The 22,569-nt window shown below is 45.6% G+C and overlaps 1 protein-coding gene across 4 annotated transcripts in view; it reads left to right on the top strand.

The window, feature by feature from the left end:
* The window catches only part of SSBP3 (single stranded DNA binding protein 3), a 148,759-nt gene that overhangs the window by 87,134 nt on the left and 39,056 nt on the right, over positions 1 to 22,569 (top strand). For all 4 annotated transcript variants that reach the window (XM_075002447.1, XM_075002449.1, XM_075002448.1 and 1 more), the window contains exon 5: positions 18,349 to 18,438. In XM_075002447.1, coding sequence (XP_074858548.1) covers positions 18,349 to 18,438 — 90 coding nt within the window. The remainder of the gene's footprint in view (positions 1 to 18,348; positions 18,439 to 22,569) is intronic.

Genomic DNA, 22,569 nt, shown 5'->3' with positions numbered 1-22,569 from the left:
GTCAGACTCCGCTGTCTCTGAAAGTCAGTACTGGAGATGTGAATTCATGTTGCCTACTTCCAGGCCAGATTTTAAACTGAGATTTTGGTTTGTTTGTGAAGTACTGTCACTGCTGACTCACTGAATATTTAGTCACTGCTCATGTAAAATTATTTCAGTATCCCCAAAAGCACCTCTGAGACTCCAGGGCCGTGTCTATACTAGCCCCAAACTTCAAAATAGCCACGCAAATGGCCATTTCGAAGTTTACTAATGAAGCGCTGAAATGCATATTCAGCGCTTCATTAGCATGCAGGTGGCCATGGCACTTCAAAATTGACGCGTCCCATCCCGACGGGGCTCCTTTTTGAAAGGACCCCGCCTACTTCGAAGTCCCCTTATTCCCATCAGCTCATGGGAATAAGGGGACTTCAAAGTAGGCGGGGTCCTTTCGAAAAGGAGCCCTGTCGGGACGAGTGGCGTGGCGGCGAGGCGCGTCAATTTCGAAGTGTCGCGGCCGCCTGCGCGCTAATGAAGCGCTGAATATGCATTTCAGCGCTTCATTAGTAAACTTCGAATGGCCATTTGCGTGGCCATTTCGAAGTTTGGGGCTAGTGTAGACACGGCCTAGGACAGGTATGGGCAACCTAGGCTTGTGAGTGCGCAACTGGCCACGGGCAGATGAGAACCTGGGACCCCTGGAGCTCTGTGCAAGAGCCACGACTGTTTGAGCTAAAAGCCAGCGGGCTCTCAGCTTAGGCTGCAGAGGACACTTATTCCTTCTCTGTGAAGAGGGCTGAGTGTGCAGGTTACAAGTGGGTCATACGTGTGGCTCTCCTTCAGTTCACTGGGCCACAAGTTCATTGCAACCAAGATCTCCTGTGTTAGGGTAGTCTTGCTAACTGCGCTTACATACGTAGAATTCGCAGGATTTGTCAGCTGAACTGTAGCGGCGCTTTGATAGGATGCAGAGGGAGCCCACCGCTCTCACAGTTGATTTTGCGTGCGGGCAGCATGCATCTCGGTTCCTGTGCCCTTTACTTTATGTGGGTGTGATGTTAATAATACCAGTAGGGGGTGAAAACTAGGCTGAGGACACCAGTGGAATCTGGCAACCCTGCAACAGAAAACAAAATATCTCACGGGTCACACATGGAACCCCAGCGGGCTGCGGGTTGCCCATCACTGCTGTAGGGGTTAGGCCAGGCTGTGATAAGACTCATGGCTGAAATGAGTCACTGATAGGACTGTGGCTGCTGGGTTAGAAAACTGTGACCTCTGAAGGTTCCAGTCTAATCCTGAAGGTCCACATTGCAATGTTTAGACCCATGCCCGAGCCAGTTGACTTGTGCTTTAAACTTGGCAGCATGAGCGTTTGGTCACAGCGCAGATGTACCCTTAGTGTCTAGGCCTGGAAGCACCCGCACCAGTTCCCTCCTGCCATTCTGGTGCAGGCAGCAGGCAACTCTTGGAAAAACTTGGTTGAGAGAGTCGAAGGGTGCGGAGTGCTCCACAAATGTGAATAAAGCAGCCCTGGTAGGTGAAGTAATGCTGGCTCTCTTTTGCAGATGGACGAGCTGAGGCAGAAGGTAAATAACCTGGCCACAGCCATGCAGGAAACCAGCAGCAATTGGCAGTGGAGTCCAGGAGCAGCTGTCCGAAGTACTATGCTTCATGCTCCCTGATGAAATGTATTCATTTAATTAAACTCCCATCTAGAAGAGCTGGGAGAAAGGGAAGGGATCTGGCTGTGGACTGTAGGTTCCTTTCCCTGCACTTCCTCCTCATACAACTTGGAATGAGAGAGAACCTGATGCTTTCACCTCAGGCTGAGAAGTCTCTCCTGGCTTTGTGGATCTGATGTGGCTCAGTATGTTATCGTAGCAGAATACACGTGTCAGTCCTGTCTCATTAACCTGTCCCTGCACAGAGACCCTATTGGAGGCCACTCTGGGTGAATTGCTCTTTTCTCTCTCCATACCCTGCTTTTAAGATTATTTCCTGGAATAGCTGAGCTGTGAAAATCAGGACCTGGAGGAGTGGGTAGCAGGGGTGTGTGTGAGGGAGAGAGAAATCGTGTATGTTCTACACAAAGCTATATCCTCACTAAGGTCTTCCCCCCCCGCTCCAGCATGCTGCCTTTATGACTATCATCTGATGCTAAGGGCTCTGCTGAGCTCCCTTTGGACCTTAAAAATCCCTCCCTGTCATCAAGCAGGTGTTGCATTGACTGGAGACAAAGCTTCCCCATAGCCTGCCCTCCCCGCTGGCTTGGGAAGTGAGACCCAAAGCAGGGAATTAAGCCTGTGAATCAAGTGGGGAATATATACCCAAGTGTCTTGAGGTTAACTTCAATTTTCAATGGCATGACCCGCTAAGCAGCTTTGCTTCGTGCCACTTGTGACTTGGGAGAGAAATGATATGATGGCAGTGTGGTTATCCTGACAAGGGGGAGAAAATGAAAGTGCCGTGTTTACTTGCAGTGCCATTGTCTGAGGGCTGCCTTGTTAAATAGGGCACACTCATGCTGGGGCCATGCTGAAAGGCAGGCGAGGAAAGGGACTATCTTGAGCCTAATGTGCAAATGCTCAGCCATTTTTTTTTTTCCTTAGCTTTCCCGACTCTGTCTTGTCTCACTCCAGCCCATCTGCTAGATTCTGCCGAGTCTGGAGTCTGATAGAACGGTTTGTACTTGTTTGACACCCTGTTCCAGAGAAGGAAAGCCAGACATAAGTATATAACTAGCTACCACCTATGGTGATGAGCTTTAGTCCAATTCATCCCAAACTTGAACTGGTTGAACCTCTCTAATCCAGAATCCTCATCCAGTAACATCTGTAATCAGGCATGATTTTAATTAGCCAGATGACCATTTATCATGAGTTTGGCTGAGTTTTCTGCAGTCCCACAAAGTTTTGTTTACAGCCACCAGTCTGGGCTCTGTGTTCTGTGCTGTGATTTAGCTGTAATTTACCCCTAAAAGTCCAGTAGGCAGTGGAAGTGTTTGGTAATGCTACTTGACGATATTGACCTCCCATAATTTGGCAAATTCTCAGGTCCTGAGGGTGCCAGATTAGAGAGATTCAAGGTAATAGCATACCATCAGGCGACCTCAGCTGGAAGATCAAGGGTTAAATGAGCCTGCAGGCCACCCTCCTTTCCTATCTGGAGGATAGGTCCTTGCGTGGTAGATCAGGCGTGTGGGGGGCGGTGGGGGCGGGGGGAGGCTTGTAAGGCTGCCTGAGATGTGACTCATCTGTGGCTTGCTTAGGGGCTTTGGTCGGCGTTGTTATCTCTTTCTCTAGCGCTGGAGGTTAAGAAGTGTATGCGATTTCTTTCAGGGGAAAATCATGCCCTCTGTTCCCTGGCATTTATTTTTTCAGCTCCCTGAAGCAAGTGAGGTGCTGTGTTGGCGCTAATGAAGACTCAATCCCTGCCACAAAGAGAGCGCACAGGCCTCAACTAATGAGGCTCTTGCAGTTGAGGGTAGGGGGAAGAGAAAGGAGAAGGGTGACAGTGAGGTGTCACAGTGAGGCAGTGCACACGCTGATGGTTCCACTTAGTTTTAGCACTTCGTTGGAGCTCTTTTTGCTATGGCAGGAGAGATGTGGAAGGGAAGGAGGGAGAGTGGTGGCTCGGTGAACTGACTTCACAAGGGGTGTTTCCTGCATGGGTACCGTGGGAGGTACAAGGGACAGACTTGGGAGAAACTAAGGAAGTGGCCTTCATTTGGGTATCCCTGGTGGGGTGCCGTGAGATGTGGGCCCTCAAATTCAAGGATTAAGACCTATAACACTGACACACCAGACCATGGGAAGCCAGTAGAGGGCTTCAAAGGGGAGTGATGGTGAAAAGACAGGCAGGTGAGCCATTTGGCAGGGCTGGAGGATTGCAGAGCTAACACCCCTCCCTCCTCGCCAATGGACCAGAATGGAGGTGGCAAGTAGGCTGTGGATATGTGAATGAGCCATTGGGATAGAAGGAAAAGGGTGGATTGGATGTGTGGCTGCAGAAGCAATAGCATTTTTAACTGCCCAGGCGTGGGAAGGACACACATCTGGCACATTTGTAATGGCAAACTGTTCAGCACGCTAGAGAGCAGAATCCAACAGAAAAAAAGAATAATTTTCACTATCAACGTTATTTACTGTGGTGTTAAAATCCACCAGTAGAAACACTCCAGTAACTGAACTGGAAGTATCGTTTACACTGAATACAAGCAGAAGGTTCTTGCCCCAGAATTTAAGAACTTGCTGCAGAAGTACCCATAAGGCAGCAGGAATGGGATCAAATAGGAGAAAATAGGGTGAAGTGTAATGTGCCATTTATTGTTGAGCAGAAGTGGCTCGGTTGGGGGATCCTCAGGGCTCTGCTTGCCTGGATTAAGACCAGAGGGCAGGAAGTCAATTCCTCCTCTTCAGGAGAGAAATACAGCGCCATATAATACAGAAAGGGGGAACTCTTGGGAAACAGGTCTTAAATGGAGATCTTCAAGTGTTTCATCCGAAAGTGAGCAATGATGGGCAACGCTACCATTAAGACAATCTTAAGATAAATGGGAATGAGTGCCAAGATCAGTGAGCAAGGACTTATGCGTTTGAACTGTGGATTGGGAAGGTCATAACTGATCAACTTTCAGAAGCAGATCGCTCCATGGAGAGCCAGGGGGAGGGGATGAATACTCATAACCTCTTTTTCTTGCCAGCTTTATCAGTTACCAAGTCTTCTGAATGCAGTTGAGAAATGTGGAGGCAGTTTGAGCGTCCATTAAAATGGGTTTTCCTTCAGTACCTATCACCAGGGTATTACAGCACCTCAAGCACTCAAATGGGGTTTATCTTTGTAGGATAACTCCTGTTCAAGTGCTGGAGGTGCTCTGGTACCATTGTACAGATGGGAACAGACACACAGAGATGGGACATCCTGAACAGTGTCAGCCATGAACCTTCTGATAGAGTCAGGAATAGAATCTAAACTTCTTGAGTGCCAGTCAAATGCCTTAACCACACAACTGCTCTTCCGTACCTATCAGATGCGGCAGGGCTTCAGTGGGGAGCAGTTTGACAATGGAACCTCATTCTTTTGCTGCTTTCAGGGGGTTCTTTGCAGTTTGCCTCCTTCCCCCTTCACTCTGAGCCCTGAAAGCCCCAGTGCCCCATGCCTCTGCAGTTAACGCCTGTCTTGTGATCAGACACTGTGGTTTGCTTGTTACTTGACTGGTATTTTACAACTAGTGTTTCCTTTTGGCTATGAGTGCTTAGATGTTGGGTCTAATGGTCATGAACATGCTGTAGTTTGTGTAATGGTGTGTCAGCTCGACTACGTCAGTGCCTCAGCTGACTTTTATTCTTTGCATTTCTGTAGCACTGAAGGGTGCTACGGACCATGCCTCAGGAGACTGACAATCTCATTCTATTGGGCTATGTATGCAAGAGGGTTTTGCCGACAAAGCCCACAGAGCGTCCAGTTTCCCGTGACGTTCTGTCGACCGTAAATTGACAGAATGCGGCACTTTTGTTGACTGTCTTATCCTGCTCCCCATGAGGCAAAAGCCTCTGACAGATATCTGTTGACAGAAAGCCAGTCTGGACGTTCCGGGGGGCCTTCTGTCGACAGACAGGGCTTTCAGGACACAGGGCAGCCGTCTGCTGTGCTTCCGGTTGGCCATTTTGTCGAGAGAGTGGCCAGACAGTCCTGTCTCTTTCTGTCAACAGAGCTTTTGGCAATTTGGCCACAACCTCTCAACAGAAGTTTTGTCAGAAGATACCTTCCAACAAAACCTTCTGTCAACAAATCGCTGTAATATAGTCATAGCCTAAGAGACAACTGAAATGTATAAACAGGCAGGAGCGCATATTTTGTTTAGTGGGTAGGTGCTCTGAAAAGTGAGTCTGAGAAAATGCAGTAGCATTGCTTTGCAGAGCTGCCACTTGTGCATACTTGCATATCGCCTAACTTCAGTGGCAAGAATAGTTTTTACTCCTAGTAGCCCTGCAACGCTCTGCAGCAAACCAAGTGAGCAGGACTCTATTACTTCTCTTTTTGTGTATCAATAGTTCCAATCAGCTACTCCTGAGCAAGCTTATTGAAGGCTGTGGGGGGTTCCGTATGTGTAACCAAGGGCAGAGTTTTGCGTGCAGAATCTTTTATCCTTCTGGGGATGCTTGAGTAGGCAGGCAGATTGACTCACCAGTCCTGGGTTGAGTTGACAAAGCTGGTGGTAAGGAAAAGGTACTGTCCTTTTTAACTGGTAGTGCAAGCACATCTGAAAAGGAGTCCTCGTTAGGCAGTAAAGATAAAGCCCTGTGATGCTGCCAGTTCATTACCAAGTTGCTTTTTAAAGTACAACTACACATTAAACTCTGCCCCATGTCTTAAAAAGGGCTCACCAAATACTGTAACGGAACATGCCCAGCAGACTGCAGTCTTGTTACCTTTGGGTAAGCTGTGCAGTTGTGGAATTTGAGAAAGAGGAACACCTATTAGCAGAGGGATTTTGATTTGAAGTCCAGATCTGCTCCACGCTTATAGTGCTAGTACCATGACTGATAAGAGGTGAGTGGGCTTCTGTTTTCTGGTCTCTTGCGTGCTGTAATGTCTTGGTCTTTGACATTAACGAGTGGGAGGTGGGTGCTGATGGCGGCCTGTGATATGCAGGGGGTCAAGCTAGCTGGTCTGATGGTCCCTGCTTGCCTTAAATTCTGACAGTCCTCCATTGCATAGTAGCATGGAGGTGCATTGTGGCAGAAAAGCTGTGGTTTCTCCCTGTGTGGGGAAAATAACATGCTGGGTGACTCCAGGCTGCAGCTAGAATGCGGTATGGAGGAAGGCTGTGTCTCATTTAGAGGTCAGTGCGTGCGACAGCCCCCTTCACTTGACACTTCCCAGCACGCAGGGCTTCCACCTAAACAGAGGCAAATTGTTGTCATAGTTAATCTGGACTTGGAAAGTGAAGTGCTGTTTGTCTTCTCCATAGTAGGCCCTGGGCCCTGTCTGCATGTGTGTAAATTGCACCAGTAGTGAGGTGTGAGATACAAGAGCGGAGTAACTATTCCTGTGGCGCGTCCATCATTACCTTCTGCTGGAATGACAAACTCCAGATCCTTCACCAAAACACACAGAGCCACGTGAGAACATTTCTCTGGCGCAGACAGCTTAGGGAACAGTTATATGTATGGGTATTCCCCCCAATACAGACTTAGGTTATGTGGATTTCGTGTTAAAGGTGAATTTAGGAAAACGCTGTTTTTAATCTGCCCATAAGTGCTACATATGTTTTGATTTAAAGCCAATAACGCCTTTGGGCTTCAGACTCTTTCTCTACTCAGTGTGTGAATTTCATGCATTGGATATGATAATGCTTCACTACAGGAAACCCTTTTCCTCTATGCTTCCTGTGTTACTGGACAAATCTGCACAGGCTGCCGGTGGCTCTGGGAGGTGGCATTACAGACACCTGTACTGCATGGGGACTGATTCTGGTACCTGTACACAAAGGAGGTGATGCCCGGACCTAGTACAAGGATGTTTCTGGCTGCTTGTGCCTTTTGGACATGAGATTTACAGGGGCCTGATTGCAGGTGAAGCTGTACTCCCATATCTTATCCAGGGAAAATTTTGCTCCATAGAGCATATGGGAGAGGGGTGAGGGGTGGTTTTTGCTCCTGAAGAGGGACAGAGGCAGTTGACAGTTCCAGCATGCTCCTTGTAAATCTGCTGCTCAGGCTCCACAGCAAATTAGTAGCCCATGAGAGTGCTAGAGAAAGGCACGTCTCAACGAGCGGGGGTTTTAAAGCAGCCGTTTCCATTGAACGTTTGTCTGGCTGGAGCCCAATTTGGGTATCCCGTACCTCAAACACTTCAGCGATTGTCATATCCTTTGCTGTTGTGTTTCTCGTTCTGCTGCCAGTTACAGGGGATTGTGTTACAGGAGTGCATGATTATTAGCTTTTGGCAGTGGTGACAGCTTGAATGGCTTCCGCATGCACTGGAAGGCTGGTGTTTAGTACCGCAGCTTCCCCCTGCTGATAGGCTGTTCCAGTTAGCAGGGCTTTTGGCAACACCGCCAAGCAACACATAGGCTTTTTTTGTACCCTGGTGTCAGGGGGCTTGCATGAGTGCTCTCCTACAGATAATTCAAGTATCCAGCTCCTAGCTGTGTTGTTTTGTCCAATTTCTATTGCGTTCTGACCTACATCATTCTTTATTTGCAAAGCTATATTCACAGGCAGCAGTAATAAATCAATTAATGACTCTGATGAATCGTTTAATGGCTGACAAAATAACACTAAAGCCAACAGCTTGGATCTCTACAGCAGTACCAGAAGATGCTGGTTGACTCAGGGTAGGGAGACGAAACAAAGACTGTTAGCTCAATTAGCGCAATTAGTGTGCGATTTAAAGGCTTAGACGGCATCTGCTGGAGAACCAACTTGGTGTGTTAACTGCATGTCTAGGTTTGGAAAGTAAAACTCTGTGATCCAGATTTTTCACTGTTCTGCTGCTTCTGGTTTCTTTGGCTTCTTTTTTAAATAGATGTATTCAAAACCGGTCCACGAGTTGTGTGTTGAGCAAATGATAAACTCAGTATAAACACCCAGGAATGCTTCAAGGGCACATACAATGGTTTGGGCGTAGCTCAGGCCTCTGTACAGAGGTAAATTGTCTACTCCCTATGAACGCTGAATGCTGGCATCAGTACAGGGTCTGGAAAGATGTAACCAATCCCAGGCATTGCTGAGTGATAAGAGGCGCTTGGGTGCATTTAGTGTTTGCACGTGTACATGTGGGGTGTCTTTATTTTTTTTTGTTTGCTTGTTTTTTTAAACCTGGAGGTACTGTTTCCCAGAATTGCTTGGAGCAGGGTCAGTCTGGCATGGACTGTCACCACAGGAAAGTTGGTGTGAATGAACAGGCAACTAAATAAAGCTATCAGCTGAGGTCAATAAGTAGATAAAGAAACACAACTGGGGGGAAAGGGAGGTTTGTTTTGTCTAAGGAAGTGGAATTCAACCCTTTTCCAGACCTGGGGTCTTCCCTCCCCCACATTCATTTAGCAAGATGGGAAGATCAAGCTGGCCACAATCCCCACCCCCAATAGGTTTAGAACGTGAGATTTTTTTGGCAAGGAGGGAACTTGTGTTGTACTCCCAGGGCCCCCCGCTGAGCTGTCAGCCCCACTGTCTACTCCTAACTCTGCCACTGTGCTTTGTCGGGCCAATGAGTTTCTCAGGGCTGTACCCCTGTTTGTGGGCTTGGCCAAGAATGCAGAGATCCTTGGGTACAAGGTGTCCTGAATGTGCTAACTCTGTTTGCTTTCTAAATTACACCTGCGGCAGTGGCTGTGACCTATCATGTAATGGCCAACAGGGTTTTACCGCCCAGAAGTGACTGTCAATATGCATGTAACAAGATGTGATTTGCCTAATACTGCATGTTTATTGAGGCTGGCAAAGAGCCTTTAACATAACTAGACAAATAAAAACAGCATGTGTGTATAATCTGATAATGAACATAGCTGCACAAGAATTCTTTCTAATCTTGCATTGTATAAATGTTTACCTGTTGTATCCCTCATAATCTGTATTTTACATATACCCACCGTAGGAAGACCTATCACGCATTCAGTTACAGCAGATAGTTTTTATGTGTCAAGGGGGTGGGGGGGACTTCAAAGAAGATGTAACTCAAACAGCAGTTCATGGGCCTAAACCTGCAGTGATTGGATGAGTTTGTTTTGTCAGCTCTGATTAACGTAGTAATTATTCCCATCAGATGTAAAATATCTGAATGCCCTTCAGCATCAAATCTGATGGCTTGTCTACACTACCATGGGAGATCAATCCAAGTTACACAACTTAAGCGATGTGAGTAACGTAGATGAAGTTGATGTACTTAGATCTACTTACCACACTGAGTCGACGGGAGAGCAATCGCCTGTTGATTTATTGCATCTGTACTAGATGATGCAATAAATCGACCTCCACTGGATCGATCGCTGGCCCATTGATCTGGCCTGTAATAAAGACGTGCTCTTGAGTATTGCCGCTTTGCACAGGTCGGCTTCTGCCTTGCTTTTTTCTTTGCTACCTACAGCTTGCTCTGCCCAAGCTGTTGAAGAAACAGCTCCCATTCTCGTGCTTGTGGAGACCCTACTCACTGCACCACTTCTCTATTGTCTTTCCTTTACATTCTTTCTGTAAATGTATGGGTGGGCTTTTTGACACCCTTCAAATGGGTCTAGCTCTGCCTCTCATGTTTCACAGTGTTTAATAAGGCATTACAATTGCATTGCTTCTTTAGTAGGACCAGAGCTAAGCCAATGGGGAGTGCTTTTGCTAAATCCCACCTTCTCTCTCTTAGGAGTTTTTATACCTTTCTCAGTTACTGAGAAATGAAATATGTAAAGCCAAAGAAGGTAGCAGGAGTCATGGAATGAACTAATGATAGATTGAACTTTTCTCATCTGGCAGCCTCAGGACCTGACCACTGCAGGATGAGAGAATTTGCCCAACTATGGATGGTCAATATTGTCTAGCACACTACTAATACTTCCACTGCTTACTGGACTCTTAAAAGACGTTAAAGGGTAAATTACAGCTAAATAAAAGCACAGAACACAGAGAGCCAGGACTGGTGGCTGGGAACAAATTTTATGGGGCCATGGAAAATTTGGTTGGCCACGTCCATAAGTGATTGTCCAGCTGACTAAAATCATGCCAGACTGCAGATGTTGCTGGATGAGAGAGTTCCAGATTAGAGAGGTTCAACATTTAGCAGCATGCAGATTCAAATTAACTATTTCATGCTGCCTACTTAAGTAAGAGGGGCTCTGAGGCCTCCACCTTGTCACCTACCATACTCTTGGAACTGCAGATATAAAGTTGAAATCTGTTCCTTTATGTAACACCCAAATGAAAGCAACAAGAGAAGTCCTTGTAGTTCTTGGTGTCCTAAAAATTAAAACTTTCCCAGGCTCCTTAGCATGCCTGCTTCCTCTGTAGCCAGTAAGAATTGTGGCTTCTCAGCCCCTTGGAAAATCTAGCTGTTCTTAGTGTGATGCACTGGCTCAGTGGGACCACAGGTTCCTCCCGGGTGAAGAATCCTTCTTTTGTCAGAAAATGGATCAAACAAACAAGAAAAATCAATGGGGTCATCTAGTCCGTGCCTCTGGCCATAGCATGATTTTCCCCTAAACAAATATTGGAGGAAACTCCAGGGGAAAGCAACAAATATTATTATTAAAGGTCTAGAGAGCATGACCAATGAGGAAAGGCTGAAAAAACTGGATGTGTTTGGTCTGGAGAAGAGGCACCTGACAGGGGACATAACAGTCTTCAAGTACATGAAAGGTTGTTTCAGAGAAAAAGGTAAAAAATGGTTCATAACCTCAGGTCATAGGAAACAATGGGCATAAATCGCATCAAGGACAGTTTAGCTTGGACAATAGGAAAAGTCTCCTGTCAAGGTAGTTAAGCACTGGAAAAAATTGCCTGGGGAGGTTGTTTGATCTCCATCATTTCAGGGTTTAAGAACAGATGGACCATCACCTGTCAGGGATGGTCTAGTTATTACCTAGCCCTTCATCGAATATAGGGAACTGGACTAGATAAGCTTTGATGGTCACGTCTAGTTCTGTATTTCTGATTCTAAGATATCCAGCATCTTCAATCTAATGTTGTGTCTCCATCAATGGGCCCATTTCCCTTTGCAAAACGCTCAACTAGAGTTCTAGAGCAGAATACCTCTTCCCAATCATTCATTTCAGTTGCCGTTTGTTCCCATTTTTCCTAGTTTCTTGCATCACCATGCACCAGTCCTCTCCCTTATGGACTACGAGTTTTGTATTGTTGTAGTACCTGAACACCTCCAGTCATGGTCTTATGAGTCAATAGTAAAAGAGAGAGTCCCTGCCCTGAAGAGTTAACAGTCCAGATACACATGAAATGGGTGGAGGAGAGGAGGTGGTGTTAGTGGGGGATTTGGGCACAGAAATCCAGTAATAAATTCAGATGTGGATGCTGGTGGAGAAGGGACCACCCCTGGCTGGAAAGACGCCACCTTGAAGTAGAGAATGGTAGTGTGGGTCCTGAAGGCATTGTAGTGGAGTTTTACCAGTTTGTTCATGACGGGTGCTGTTTGCAGAGCTGGTCCAAATGTCCATGCACTGTTTCTCCAAGGTAGGCTGTTGTGGAGGAGGACCTTTAAGTCATTCATCAAGTACTGGCCAATCTGGCTCCCATCCTGCAAATATTCTCAGGGCACTGGTGGGGTTTTAATTATTAAATTCTGCCAACTGCCACATGTGCATGGAAGTTTATATATAAACAGGGCGTGGGAGGAGGTATCCTGGAAACATAATTCTGGGATTTCACAGGAAATGGGCACGTGCTTGAAAACATTTGCATTGTGCCCCATTTACTCTGCTCCTTAGCTCTCACATAGAGAATGCAATGCAACATTCTGGTCCAAGCAGGAAGATGTATTAGCTAAATTAGACCAAGGGTCTGTGTACGTTAGCAAAACCCATTTTGTGGTGTAGGTGTCTTTGTCATTGCTTAGGGCAGCCATGGTGATTTTATTATCAATGTGTGCTGAACAGCGTACTATAGCCTTGATAAATGAGTATTTTAGCTGAGGTTGATCTAGGTCCTTTTACATGGTGTTGAAAACCATACCCTCTTTGCCTACTGGCAGCAGCCAGTCAGTTTCCAATGCCTTTGCTCTCCACAGGAGATAGGTTTTTCTTCAGTGTAGATGGGCCCTGAAGTGACCAGATATGCAAACTGTATTATTTGAAAATGCTTTGGGATCTGCTTAGCTTTGGGAGGTTTCCCACCAGGGGATTATGGTGTGCTGGAAATCACTTGAAACCATAAAATACTGTCTGCCAGCTTTATTGCAATGCTGCCCTCTTTGGAGAGATGCATTTTGTGTGATAGAGGGCTTTATAAAGGAAGTTTTAAGTGGATTTGCTGCCGTTTGGTGTGGAGTATTATATATTTTCTCATTAAAACCATTCATCTGCCTTGCACAGAAACTGCGGTATGTTCAGGGGGCCTGAATTAAGATTTCATGTCACTTCTAAAATCTGACCAGTGAAGCGGGAGAGAAACTGGATTTGTGCCCTTCTTTTGGCTGTTCTGTGCTGTATACAGACAGGCTGAAATGGGTGGGTTTGTTTTTTTCCTGCTGGTTATTTTTAACTTTGCGAATACCAGGAATGTCAGAGCTGGTCTTCGATGTTTCATCTGAAGGATTGTGCTTCTGAGGCACACTTGCATTTTCAGCCCTTAATTTGTGCTGAAGGGGTGTTGAATCCACAATGGTAAGAGGTGTTTTTCCCCTGAGGGTGTTACTTAGATAAGTGGTAACAAAAACCTAGGCTTTAAACAGCCTGGGTAAACATCACTTCACCTCTTATTCCATTTTTGCTTTCTCGGTATGTGTGAGGTCATCTGTAGTATTCCAAGGCACTGGATTCTTTCCTCTCTCCATTATCAAGTCACATTTTAAACCTGGGCTTGCACAGCTGGGGCCACACATGTGTCCAAAGGAGCCTGGTTGAAGCATGTCAGTGGCTTGGAATAGTGCTGAATTTGAGAGGCTTATTTTTGGGAGAGCCGGCGTGGGTCATGTGGCTTTTCCTTAAAGCTACTTGCAAGGAATGGGACACAGCTGGAAGCGGTAACTTTTTGCAAATGAATGAAGGGTTGGAGGGCAGAAGAACAGTGAAGGGGAGTGATGGGTAAGTGAGAGAAATGTAGCATGGCCTAATAGTTTGTCTATGATTTTTTTGGGGTGGGGAGGGTATGCCAGTGACGTACCAGTAGATGTGCTACGCTGGTACGCACCATGTCTTGCCCTGGCTTAAAGGGTGTACACACTTCTGTAAGAAGTTGCATTGTTTAACTACTTAATCTTCATCTTTTTTTGTGTCAGGGAATAGCATTTGTCATTTACTAGTGATTTTTTTTAACTTGAATGGTAGTTTAAATTGAATTAAATTCACATGTCAATTTTTTACGTTAAATGAAACTACCTTAAAAGTTCCAGATACATTTAAAAAGCCCAGACGTCTTTCATTTGAAGCAAACTGGTTTATTATGGAATTGGTAACCAATTCCATTGATTCTTTCTGGTCGCTATGTTCTTCTGGATTTTCAGAATTAGTAGAGGTCATCCTTTCACACCTGTGTTTTATTTAGACTGGTTGAGATAAAACAAATTCTCCTGCCTTTTTAGCTCCCACTTGGTTTCTTAACTTTGAATGAACTCAGCTGAAGACCATGTTCTTTTTGTACCTGCAGAAGAAACTAAGATTGTTCAAAAGCTGGGTTAGCGGTTCCATATGTTCTTGTTCTCGGAGCTTAGCCAGGGACTTCCAACACGTCAGTGGTTTGTCTTTAAAATTTGGCAGAAAATGTGGACTCCTAAAAGTTTTTTTTGTGTTTATTGAATAGATTATCAAGTTTAGGACCTTAGGTCAATTTAAAAATTAAATTTAAAGTAGGCTTGTTTTTAATCAATTTTAAATAGTGATTTATAAACATTATTTTTCATTTTTTAAGTCCACCTGTGAACTTCTTTTGGCCCAAATCAGCTTTGCAAGGGTGAAAGCAGGGGCTTATGATATTTGCTGTGGATGGCTTTGTTTTGAGAGGTTGTCGTCATGTTCTGGCTGAACAACAACATTTTAAAAGCCGTCCATTCCTTTCAGATCTTTGTTGTCTGTAATCTTCACTAAAAATGCTTTCTACTAGTTCTGCTGTAAACTGTAAAGCAGGCAGGTGGGGCAAACTACAGACCCATGCAGTCAAAAGCAGCACTCGCCCCTGACTGGGCAGCCCCAGAACCATTCTGCACAGATATTAGCTGCGACTTTTGCAACTCCTTGCATGCTGCTGGTTGAGCAGGAGGTGGCTACCTGGAAAGGCAGGGGAACCTAAAGCAATAGTTCAGTAAAAACATTCGCTTTCCTGACTCTGTGTGGAAACTAGTATGCACTTTCACTAGCAAGGATATTCCCCACACAATCAGGCCGTCATCTCTCTCTCCCAAAACACGCGTACATAATCATGATCCCATGTGTCTGAAGCGCTTTATTTATGTCTAGTACGTTATCACTTAGGCTTTGTCTGCACTGTGTGTGTGTGTGTGTGTGTGTGTGTGTGTGTGCGCGCGCATGCGCACACACACACGTACACCCCTGCACAAGAAAATTCCAACACAGTAATTTGCCCATGTGGTCAACCACTCAGTTTTGCTGCTTCAGTCTCCTGTGCTGGGTTTTTAACTTCGCATTGGCAGCACAGCCTTTTTTCTCAGTGGGATGTAGACAGTTTGTCAGTTTCAGATAACACTGAACTGAAACCCAGGCATACAGGTAGGTGGCCTCCAGGCAGATTTTCTGCCCAAACCTGGAAACTGGATGAATAATTTTAAAATGCTGTTACACTGCTTCCCTCCCCACCTTCTCTTAAATACATAGAACAAATGACACTTAGAATATGTCTGTACTGGACATAGCCGTCAATCGCTGATATACAATTTTAGCTACGCCAGTGGTGTAGCTAAAGTGGGCTTACCAGCAGTTGATTGCTATGTCTGTCTGCATGGAAGAAGGTCACTGGAGCATTTTTTCCTGTCAACCTTCCTTAATCCTCACCACTCATGAGGAGTTCTGGGGTCAACCTTGAGCCCAGAAAACACCGTGCAGGAAACAAAGCCACGGAAGCTTGACCCTGGGCGGGTTGATCTGGCACAGTAATGTGGCTGTAGGCTTAGAGCGAAGGATGTGGCAGGGAGCAGGGAGAGGGTGAGAGAGAAGGATTTCAATTAGTTGATGCGCTACTGTCACATGGGCCTTTCTGAAGCTCAACTCCCTACCATTGGTTCTGATCTGAGGCCTTTTGTGGGCTGCTAATTGGGTGAAATACTCTGGTGTGTTTTGTCTGGGTCCAGACTTGCCACACAGGCTTACTTTGGTCCCTGGAATGCTTTCTGAGTTATTTCATCTGTCAAAATTGCCACTAAGTAAATGACACTTGAAGAGCTGCAGTTTGCCTTTTTACAAATGGACTCTCCATTGTTCTTCTCTCTAGAGAAGTTGTAGTGGGAAGGGGAGACCTGTGGGTGTGGGACTTATATTAAGAGGAAGGAGGATGTTTACAGTTAGAGATCTTGCTCTGTTTTCTTTTTTCTCCCCCTTTTGTGAGTGCCGTTTTTAAATGACTAGAGGAAAAGAGAGATCACTATGGAGTATCAAGTACACACATTCATAAAAATTCAAAAGAAAGTAATCCCTGATTGCATTAAACTCAATTACACTGGTTTTCAAATTACTGTGGTCTTTAAAAAATGGTACTGGAAGTATCGGCTCTTTGTCTATGGATAAAAGAGCAACAGCAAAATTTTAATTCCTGACCTAGAAGGGACATTTGTCAGCTGCAATGTTGATGGATGAAATCTTCCAGTTCCTTCTGTGTAGCAGCGTTACATAATGCTGCTCCTTCTTCTAGTAGAAACTGCCACTTACATGAAGTACCCAACCAGTTGTGTGTGTTGCTGATCTTTTGACACAAGCAAATCCTGCCCAATTCAAATTTGAGATCCTCAGTTCATTCCCACAGGTCAAGGGCCAAAGCAGGCTAAGAGGTTCATAAGCTGAAAGGGAATGTGGGGTTGTTTAGTCTTGCAGCTGTTTATCTTTACTTTCTGTTGCCATAAAAATGGCCACGTCACCCAGCAAAACCCAGAGGGTGGTGGTGGTTTGACAGCCCATCCATCTGAATGTCAAAGAAGCCCCCTTTGACCCACGGTTTATATAATGCAGAGGGACAAGCATCAGAGGTGTAGCCATATCAGTCTGTATCTGCAAAAACAATGAAATCCTGTGGCATCTTACAGATCTAGAAGGTGCCACAGGACTTCTCGTTAATACAGAGGGAGTATATATTAAAACAGTTGCTAGAACAGGAACAAATATTCCCCAAGAAACCTGTAGCCTCTGGTGTATGCAAGGGGTTGTCCACTATGCTGAACAAAACCAAGTCATTTGTCTACCAGGAAAAGCTTTCGGCAGAGACATACAGTGACCGTTATAACAGTCCAAGCAATTAGAACATAGAGAAAGGCATAGGGTTGGGGAGGAACCTGGTGAGAAGGCGTGTAGATGGAGCTGAACATTGCAGTTATTAAAGAACACTTCCCTGGACATAAATAATAAAATGGCATAGTTGGTGGGGGATAAGGGTGCATCTCTCTTTGGAGGACAGAACAAAACACCCTGAGAAATCCTGGAAAAATAAAGCAAAGCCTTTAAAGTTTTTTTTTTGTTTTTTTTTTTTAAATAGTTTGCTCAAGTTTCACAACTTAAAATTAAAAAATCAGATTCTCCAGTGGAGTCACAACACTATCACTGATATTTTTATAAAAAGCCTTAGTTTTTGCAGGGCCATGGACAAATTGCAACATGAGCTCTTCCTCTGGTTGTTAATGGATAATGTAAACTCCATTCCCAGAAGCTTGCTGACCTCAGAGAGAGCACACTGGTGCAGGAACAAGGAAGTAAATAAATGGGAAGGGAGGCATTGGGGGGTGGGGGGGAGGTTGTTTGTTTTTTGTTTTTTTTTTAATTGGAAGCCCTGGAGAATGGGTTCAGAGTCCTCAGTGATGCGCTGGGGGCAGAAAATGAGCAGGGAAATAGTTTTGTTCCAAACAATGAAGAGTTATTTTTTAAAAACAAAACAAAAAACTAAGCTGATGCTCTCAGCGGAGGCTATCTTTGCTGATTTCTTCCTTCATCAATATTGCTGTTGGATTTCTGTACTACCTACTTACCATAGATGGTGTGGAGAAGTTGTTTTAAAAAGTAACAGAGAGGTAGCTGTGTTGGTTTGTATTCTAACAGAGCAAACCGGAAGGTCCTATAGCATGCTAAAGACTAACAAAATAATGTATTAGGTGATGAGCTTTCATGATCTGAAGAAGTGTCTGCCCCACAAAAGTTCATCACCTAATAAATTGATTTCTTAGTCTTTAAAGTGCTACAGAACTGCTGGTTTGTTTTAAAAAGTCTCTAGGCTCAATTTCTGCCCTCTTGCACCCGGACAGACACTGCAGGGAGTTGACTGAACCAACATTTGCCCCCAAGATGTTATACCCGACAGCCTTCATGGGCTGCCATTTTAGCTGAGGGGTTAAGTGCAGTATTCGGTAAACGGGCAGAGAGAGTGAGGGTTGATTTCATACCTCTTCAACGCTAGCAGGGATCAGTTGTGGGTTAATTGTTATAGTGGAGTAAGGCAGAAGAGGCTGCCATTTAAATATGACATGAAATCAATTTGTCCATCTTTCTCTTTCCTGCAGAGTGCAGCTGCAGCTCCAAGTCCAGTGCTTGGAAACATTCCTCCGAACGATGGAATGCCAGGAGGTCCCATCCCTCCAGGATTCTTTCAGGTAAGCTTGGAACTTCCTGATTCTTCTTGGTGGTATCAGGTGCATGTGCGTGTCCTTGATATCTTCATGTCAGCACTGCAGTTTCCAGAGGGGTCGCAGAAAAAAAGTTTGATGCTTTATCTCTTGATTTGTTTTTTTAGGGTTCATTGTATTATTCTGCTGTTCTTCTGCATTGCTTTTTGTAAGCACAACACATTTTTCTTACTGATCTTTTTTTTCTTTTCCAATTGACATTTTTCCAAAATGATTTTTTTTGGTAGAGATTTTTATTTATTCTTCGCTCATAACAAACTTGTGCATAATTCAAAACATGCAGGATTTTGATTCTGGAAACCTTTTCCCTCTGGTTAACCACTTGATTTTTTCCAACTGCAATCACTGAACACATTTAACAAACACTGGCTTAAATTGTAGCCACAGGCAGAAGCAGATTCAATATGAGTCAAAAATCATTGCGTGTCAAGGAGGCACCTTGTAAGAATTTGTCTGAGTTCTATAAGTGTCCTCTCCATTTCCGTGGTTCATTTTACTTCTCCCCTGCTTCGAGACATGGTGGTATAATATATACATGGTCCTAATGGGAAGGACCTAAAGAGCGTTTGGAATGGAAGCTTTAAGATTTATTACTTGTAAGATGTTCTTAATTTCTCTGGAAGCTCTTTGTGTGCCTGCACTGGTTGCTACAATGTGAAATCTTGGTGCCTTATGGCCTTATTTCTTAAGGATTAAGTGGTTGTTCATATAACAGTCGGACTGGCTGGTGGGCAGTATTTATCCTGGCAAGTTGCTTTTTGTTATCTGGGTTCATGGTTTGTATATAGAAGAAGCTCTTGGGTAATAGACAGCTTAACTCAATAAACTGATGGTGATTTGTGATGGCAGTACTGCAGCTGATGTGCAAGCGTGGGGAGATGGGATCTTTCGGTTTGACATTCCCCCAGTTCCTGAGCATGCTTGTGTCAAAATAAGAACATGTTAATATTGATTGGCCTATTTCAGAGTTACCAACCGCATAGCCAGCCTCTTGGATACTGGATGAAACTAACAGGAAAAAAGATGCCTTGCAGGTTGTAGCTGCTGCCAGCAATTTTCAGATCTGTCCCTTGTATACAACAAATGTGTTTCCAGGGTTGTAGTTTCATTCTGCAGTGTGAGGAATGGGTCCTGCCCTACCCCCAGCCTGCATCTTCACATCTCTTTGGGGTTTCCAAAATGCCTAAAAGCGGCAGCAGATGCAGAAGTTACAGTAAACCCTTGATTTAACAGACCCCAATTTAACAGACTGTGGAAATAATGAATATTGTCTACCAGCACACATGGCCCCCCCCCCAAAAGTGTGGGTGACTAGCTAAAGCGGCTGGAGCCTCCGGGGCCAAAGGGGGCTCGCCTCCCTCAGCCCTGCGTGCACAGATCATGTTGCTACCTGGCCGCCACTGCTTACAGTGGTGCTGAGCAGCAGCCTCAGCATCGGAGGCAGCAGCCGCACTCTGCCTTCGCGTGGGAGGCTCAGAGCTGGCGGAGCTGCAGCGCTGAGCGTGCCAGGAGCCATGGATGGTAGAAGGAGCTGGGCTGGGCATGCAGCTCCTTTCTCAGTAACTGGGGAGAGGGAGGTGGAGGTGTAGGGGTGGAACGGGGCAGGCGGGGGAGGGAACGATGGGCTGGGAAGGTCAGTGTATCATCACACACGATAACCACGTATTAGCAGCGAGAATTCGGATTTAACAGACTTTCAGCACTTATGGACACCTCTTCTTCTGCCCTATCAGTCCGTTAGATCGAGGGTTTATGGTACATGTTTTACTCAGCCAAAGAGGTGTGGAATGGGAGTGGAAGATGAAATGTCAGCTCCTCCCTTCCTCTAGCTTTTTTTCCTGGCCCCCCCCTCTGTGGTTGCCTAGGTGTCCGTTGGTGGGTTACAGGACTCCCTGTACATGGTTTGCTTGTCACTAGCTGTGCTTTCCTAGATCCCCCCGAAAAGCTGTCTGTACCTCCCCCCCCCACATTCTACCCACACCTTTCCTTCCCGGAAAGCTGCCACAGCTGCCATCTCGCTCACCCCTGGAAAAGATGACACCTTCTAGCAACATCTGAACTTTGTACCCAAAACACCTTTATTTGTTTTAGGTGTTGAGATTGTTTTACTTTTTTGATACACTTCAGAATGCAAATCCTGCCTGCTCTGTGCAGTCCTGCCAGCGGGATTCTGTGTTGAGCCACTAGCAGCTTTTTTTAGTTAATTCCTGATCGTTGTGGGAGAACAGAATACTGAATTGATAAGGGCAGTGCTTGAAAGGACGCAGGAAATGCAAACATTGAAGTATTGGAGGATTTCTACCATAATATTGTCTGCCTGGACAATAAGCTGACAAGCCCATTGGCAGATGGAGGCAAAGAAACAAACCAAAAGGTAGTAAAGTCATAATGTGGAATTTAGATCAAAGAAGACTTGCCTGCTGGCAGCAGGAGGTGGTGGAGGGAGCAGGTGTCCCAGGGCCTGGTGATTTAAAAGGGCCCAGGCCTCCTGGCTGCTGCTACTACTGTGGCTGGAACCAGGACACTTTAAATCACTGTGGAACCCTCAGCAGGTTGGATGGGCTGGACGAGAGAGGCTCTCGGCAGACCTGCCCTTTCAGCCTGGAGCCACCCAGCTCCCTCTCTTCTCTCCCACCCTCCGTCTCTCCCCAGCCTGGCCCTGCAAAGACTGTTGGCTGCCCAGCTGGTGTAATGTAGGGAATATTCCCTTTTGATTTTCAGACTTGTCTTGCTACATTGGATTTTGTCTGTTAGTGGCTAGTATGCAGTCCAGTAGCTTGATGCTATTCTGTAATACTTAAATTTAGACAGCACTTGCAAATTCTAGATGCAATCTTTTCACAGAGTGAGCTTAACATAGGTTACAAGATAATTCAGGAAGGGAAGGTCTGGGGGTGACTGAGGATAAGAACATAAGACTGGCCCCATTGGGCCAGACCCAAAGGTCTATCTAACCCAGTATACTGTCTGCCAACAGTGGCCGATGCTAGGTGCCCCAGAGGGGAAGAACAGAACAGGTGATTCCTCCCCTGTCCCTTTTACATACCAAGTAGATACCAAAGGAGGATGGATTGTCTTTAAAAGCTGCAGGGTTAAAGGAAGAAGAGGCCTCATGTATGAAACCAAAGTAGCAGCTCCAGTCATCGAGGAGAAACGTGGTAGGCAGTGAAGGGCTGAGGATGGAAAAAGAACAGTCATAGAGAACAGTAACATCAGCCCTGTCTTTCTGTAAGGCTTGTAGAGTTGTCAGTGGAGATTACGGGCAAAAATAAAGTCCATTTGGAGGGTGGTTAGTTTGGACAGGAGCGTGGACATCCCCAGAGCCAAAAGCCTGACGAGTAGGGCAGACTTGAGAGAAGGGGGCTGGTTTGGGATGCATAGGAATGGATGTGGAGGTTGCAGTCCTAGGGGTCACTGGGAAGGAGCAGATCTGAAAGAGCGCCTACAGTCCTGAGCCTCCGAGGCGCTCGCATCCTAAGGCAGGATGAGAGATGCTTTAGGGCTGGTGAGGTCCATAAAAACTCCCACAGCAAAACCATTTCCATTTTAGCCTGCGGGCCTAGTGCAGGACCAGCAGAGTTCTGGTATCTAGCAGTATCCAAGATGATGGGGCCCCTGAGAGGCTAGCATGCCATGACCCAGCTGCAGACCACAGCTTGGGTAGTTTGTGTTGGAGCAGTCTCTTCCATTGCTTAAAATAAAAAGTGAAAAACAAAAAAAAAAATTAGCTGGGGTGTTTCAGCTGGTGGCAAATGGTGAATGCAGCCTTCAGCTGGCTGAAGCTTGGGGACACAGGGGAGTAAGGCACGGGCAGATCCCCATTGCTGCTGGCCTCTTGATAAAAATGGAACACTTTCACACGTGCTAAGTATCAGAGAGAGAGCAGTGTTAGTCTGTATCTTGGAGAACAACAAGAAGTCCTGTGGCACCTTTTAGGCAAAGACCCATGAAAGCTTATGCTCCAAAATATCTGTTAGTCTGTAAGGTGCCACAGGATTTCTTGTTTTTCACAAGTGCTGTCTGCCAGTGTATGTGCTGGGAATGTTGATGAGCAAGTGGCAGGAAGCGGATATGTTTACCATGTGACTGTAGGTGGGC

The sequence above is a fragment of the Carettochelys insculpta genome, chromosome 9, assembly GCF_033958435.1.
Source record: "Carettochelys insculpta isolate YL-2023 chromosome 9, ASM3395843v1, whole genome shotgun sequence".
Taxonomy (NCBI): Eukaryota; Metazoa; Chordata; order Testudines; family Carettochelyidae; genus Carettochelys; species Carettochelys insculpta.
This window is presented reverse-complemented; position numbering and strand designations above follow the sequence as displayed.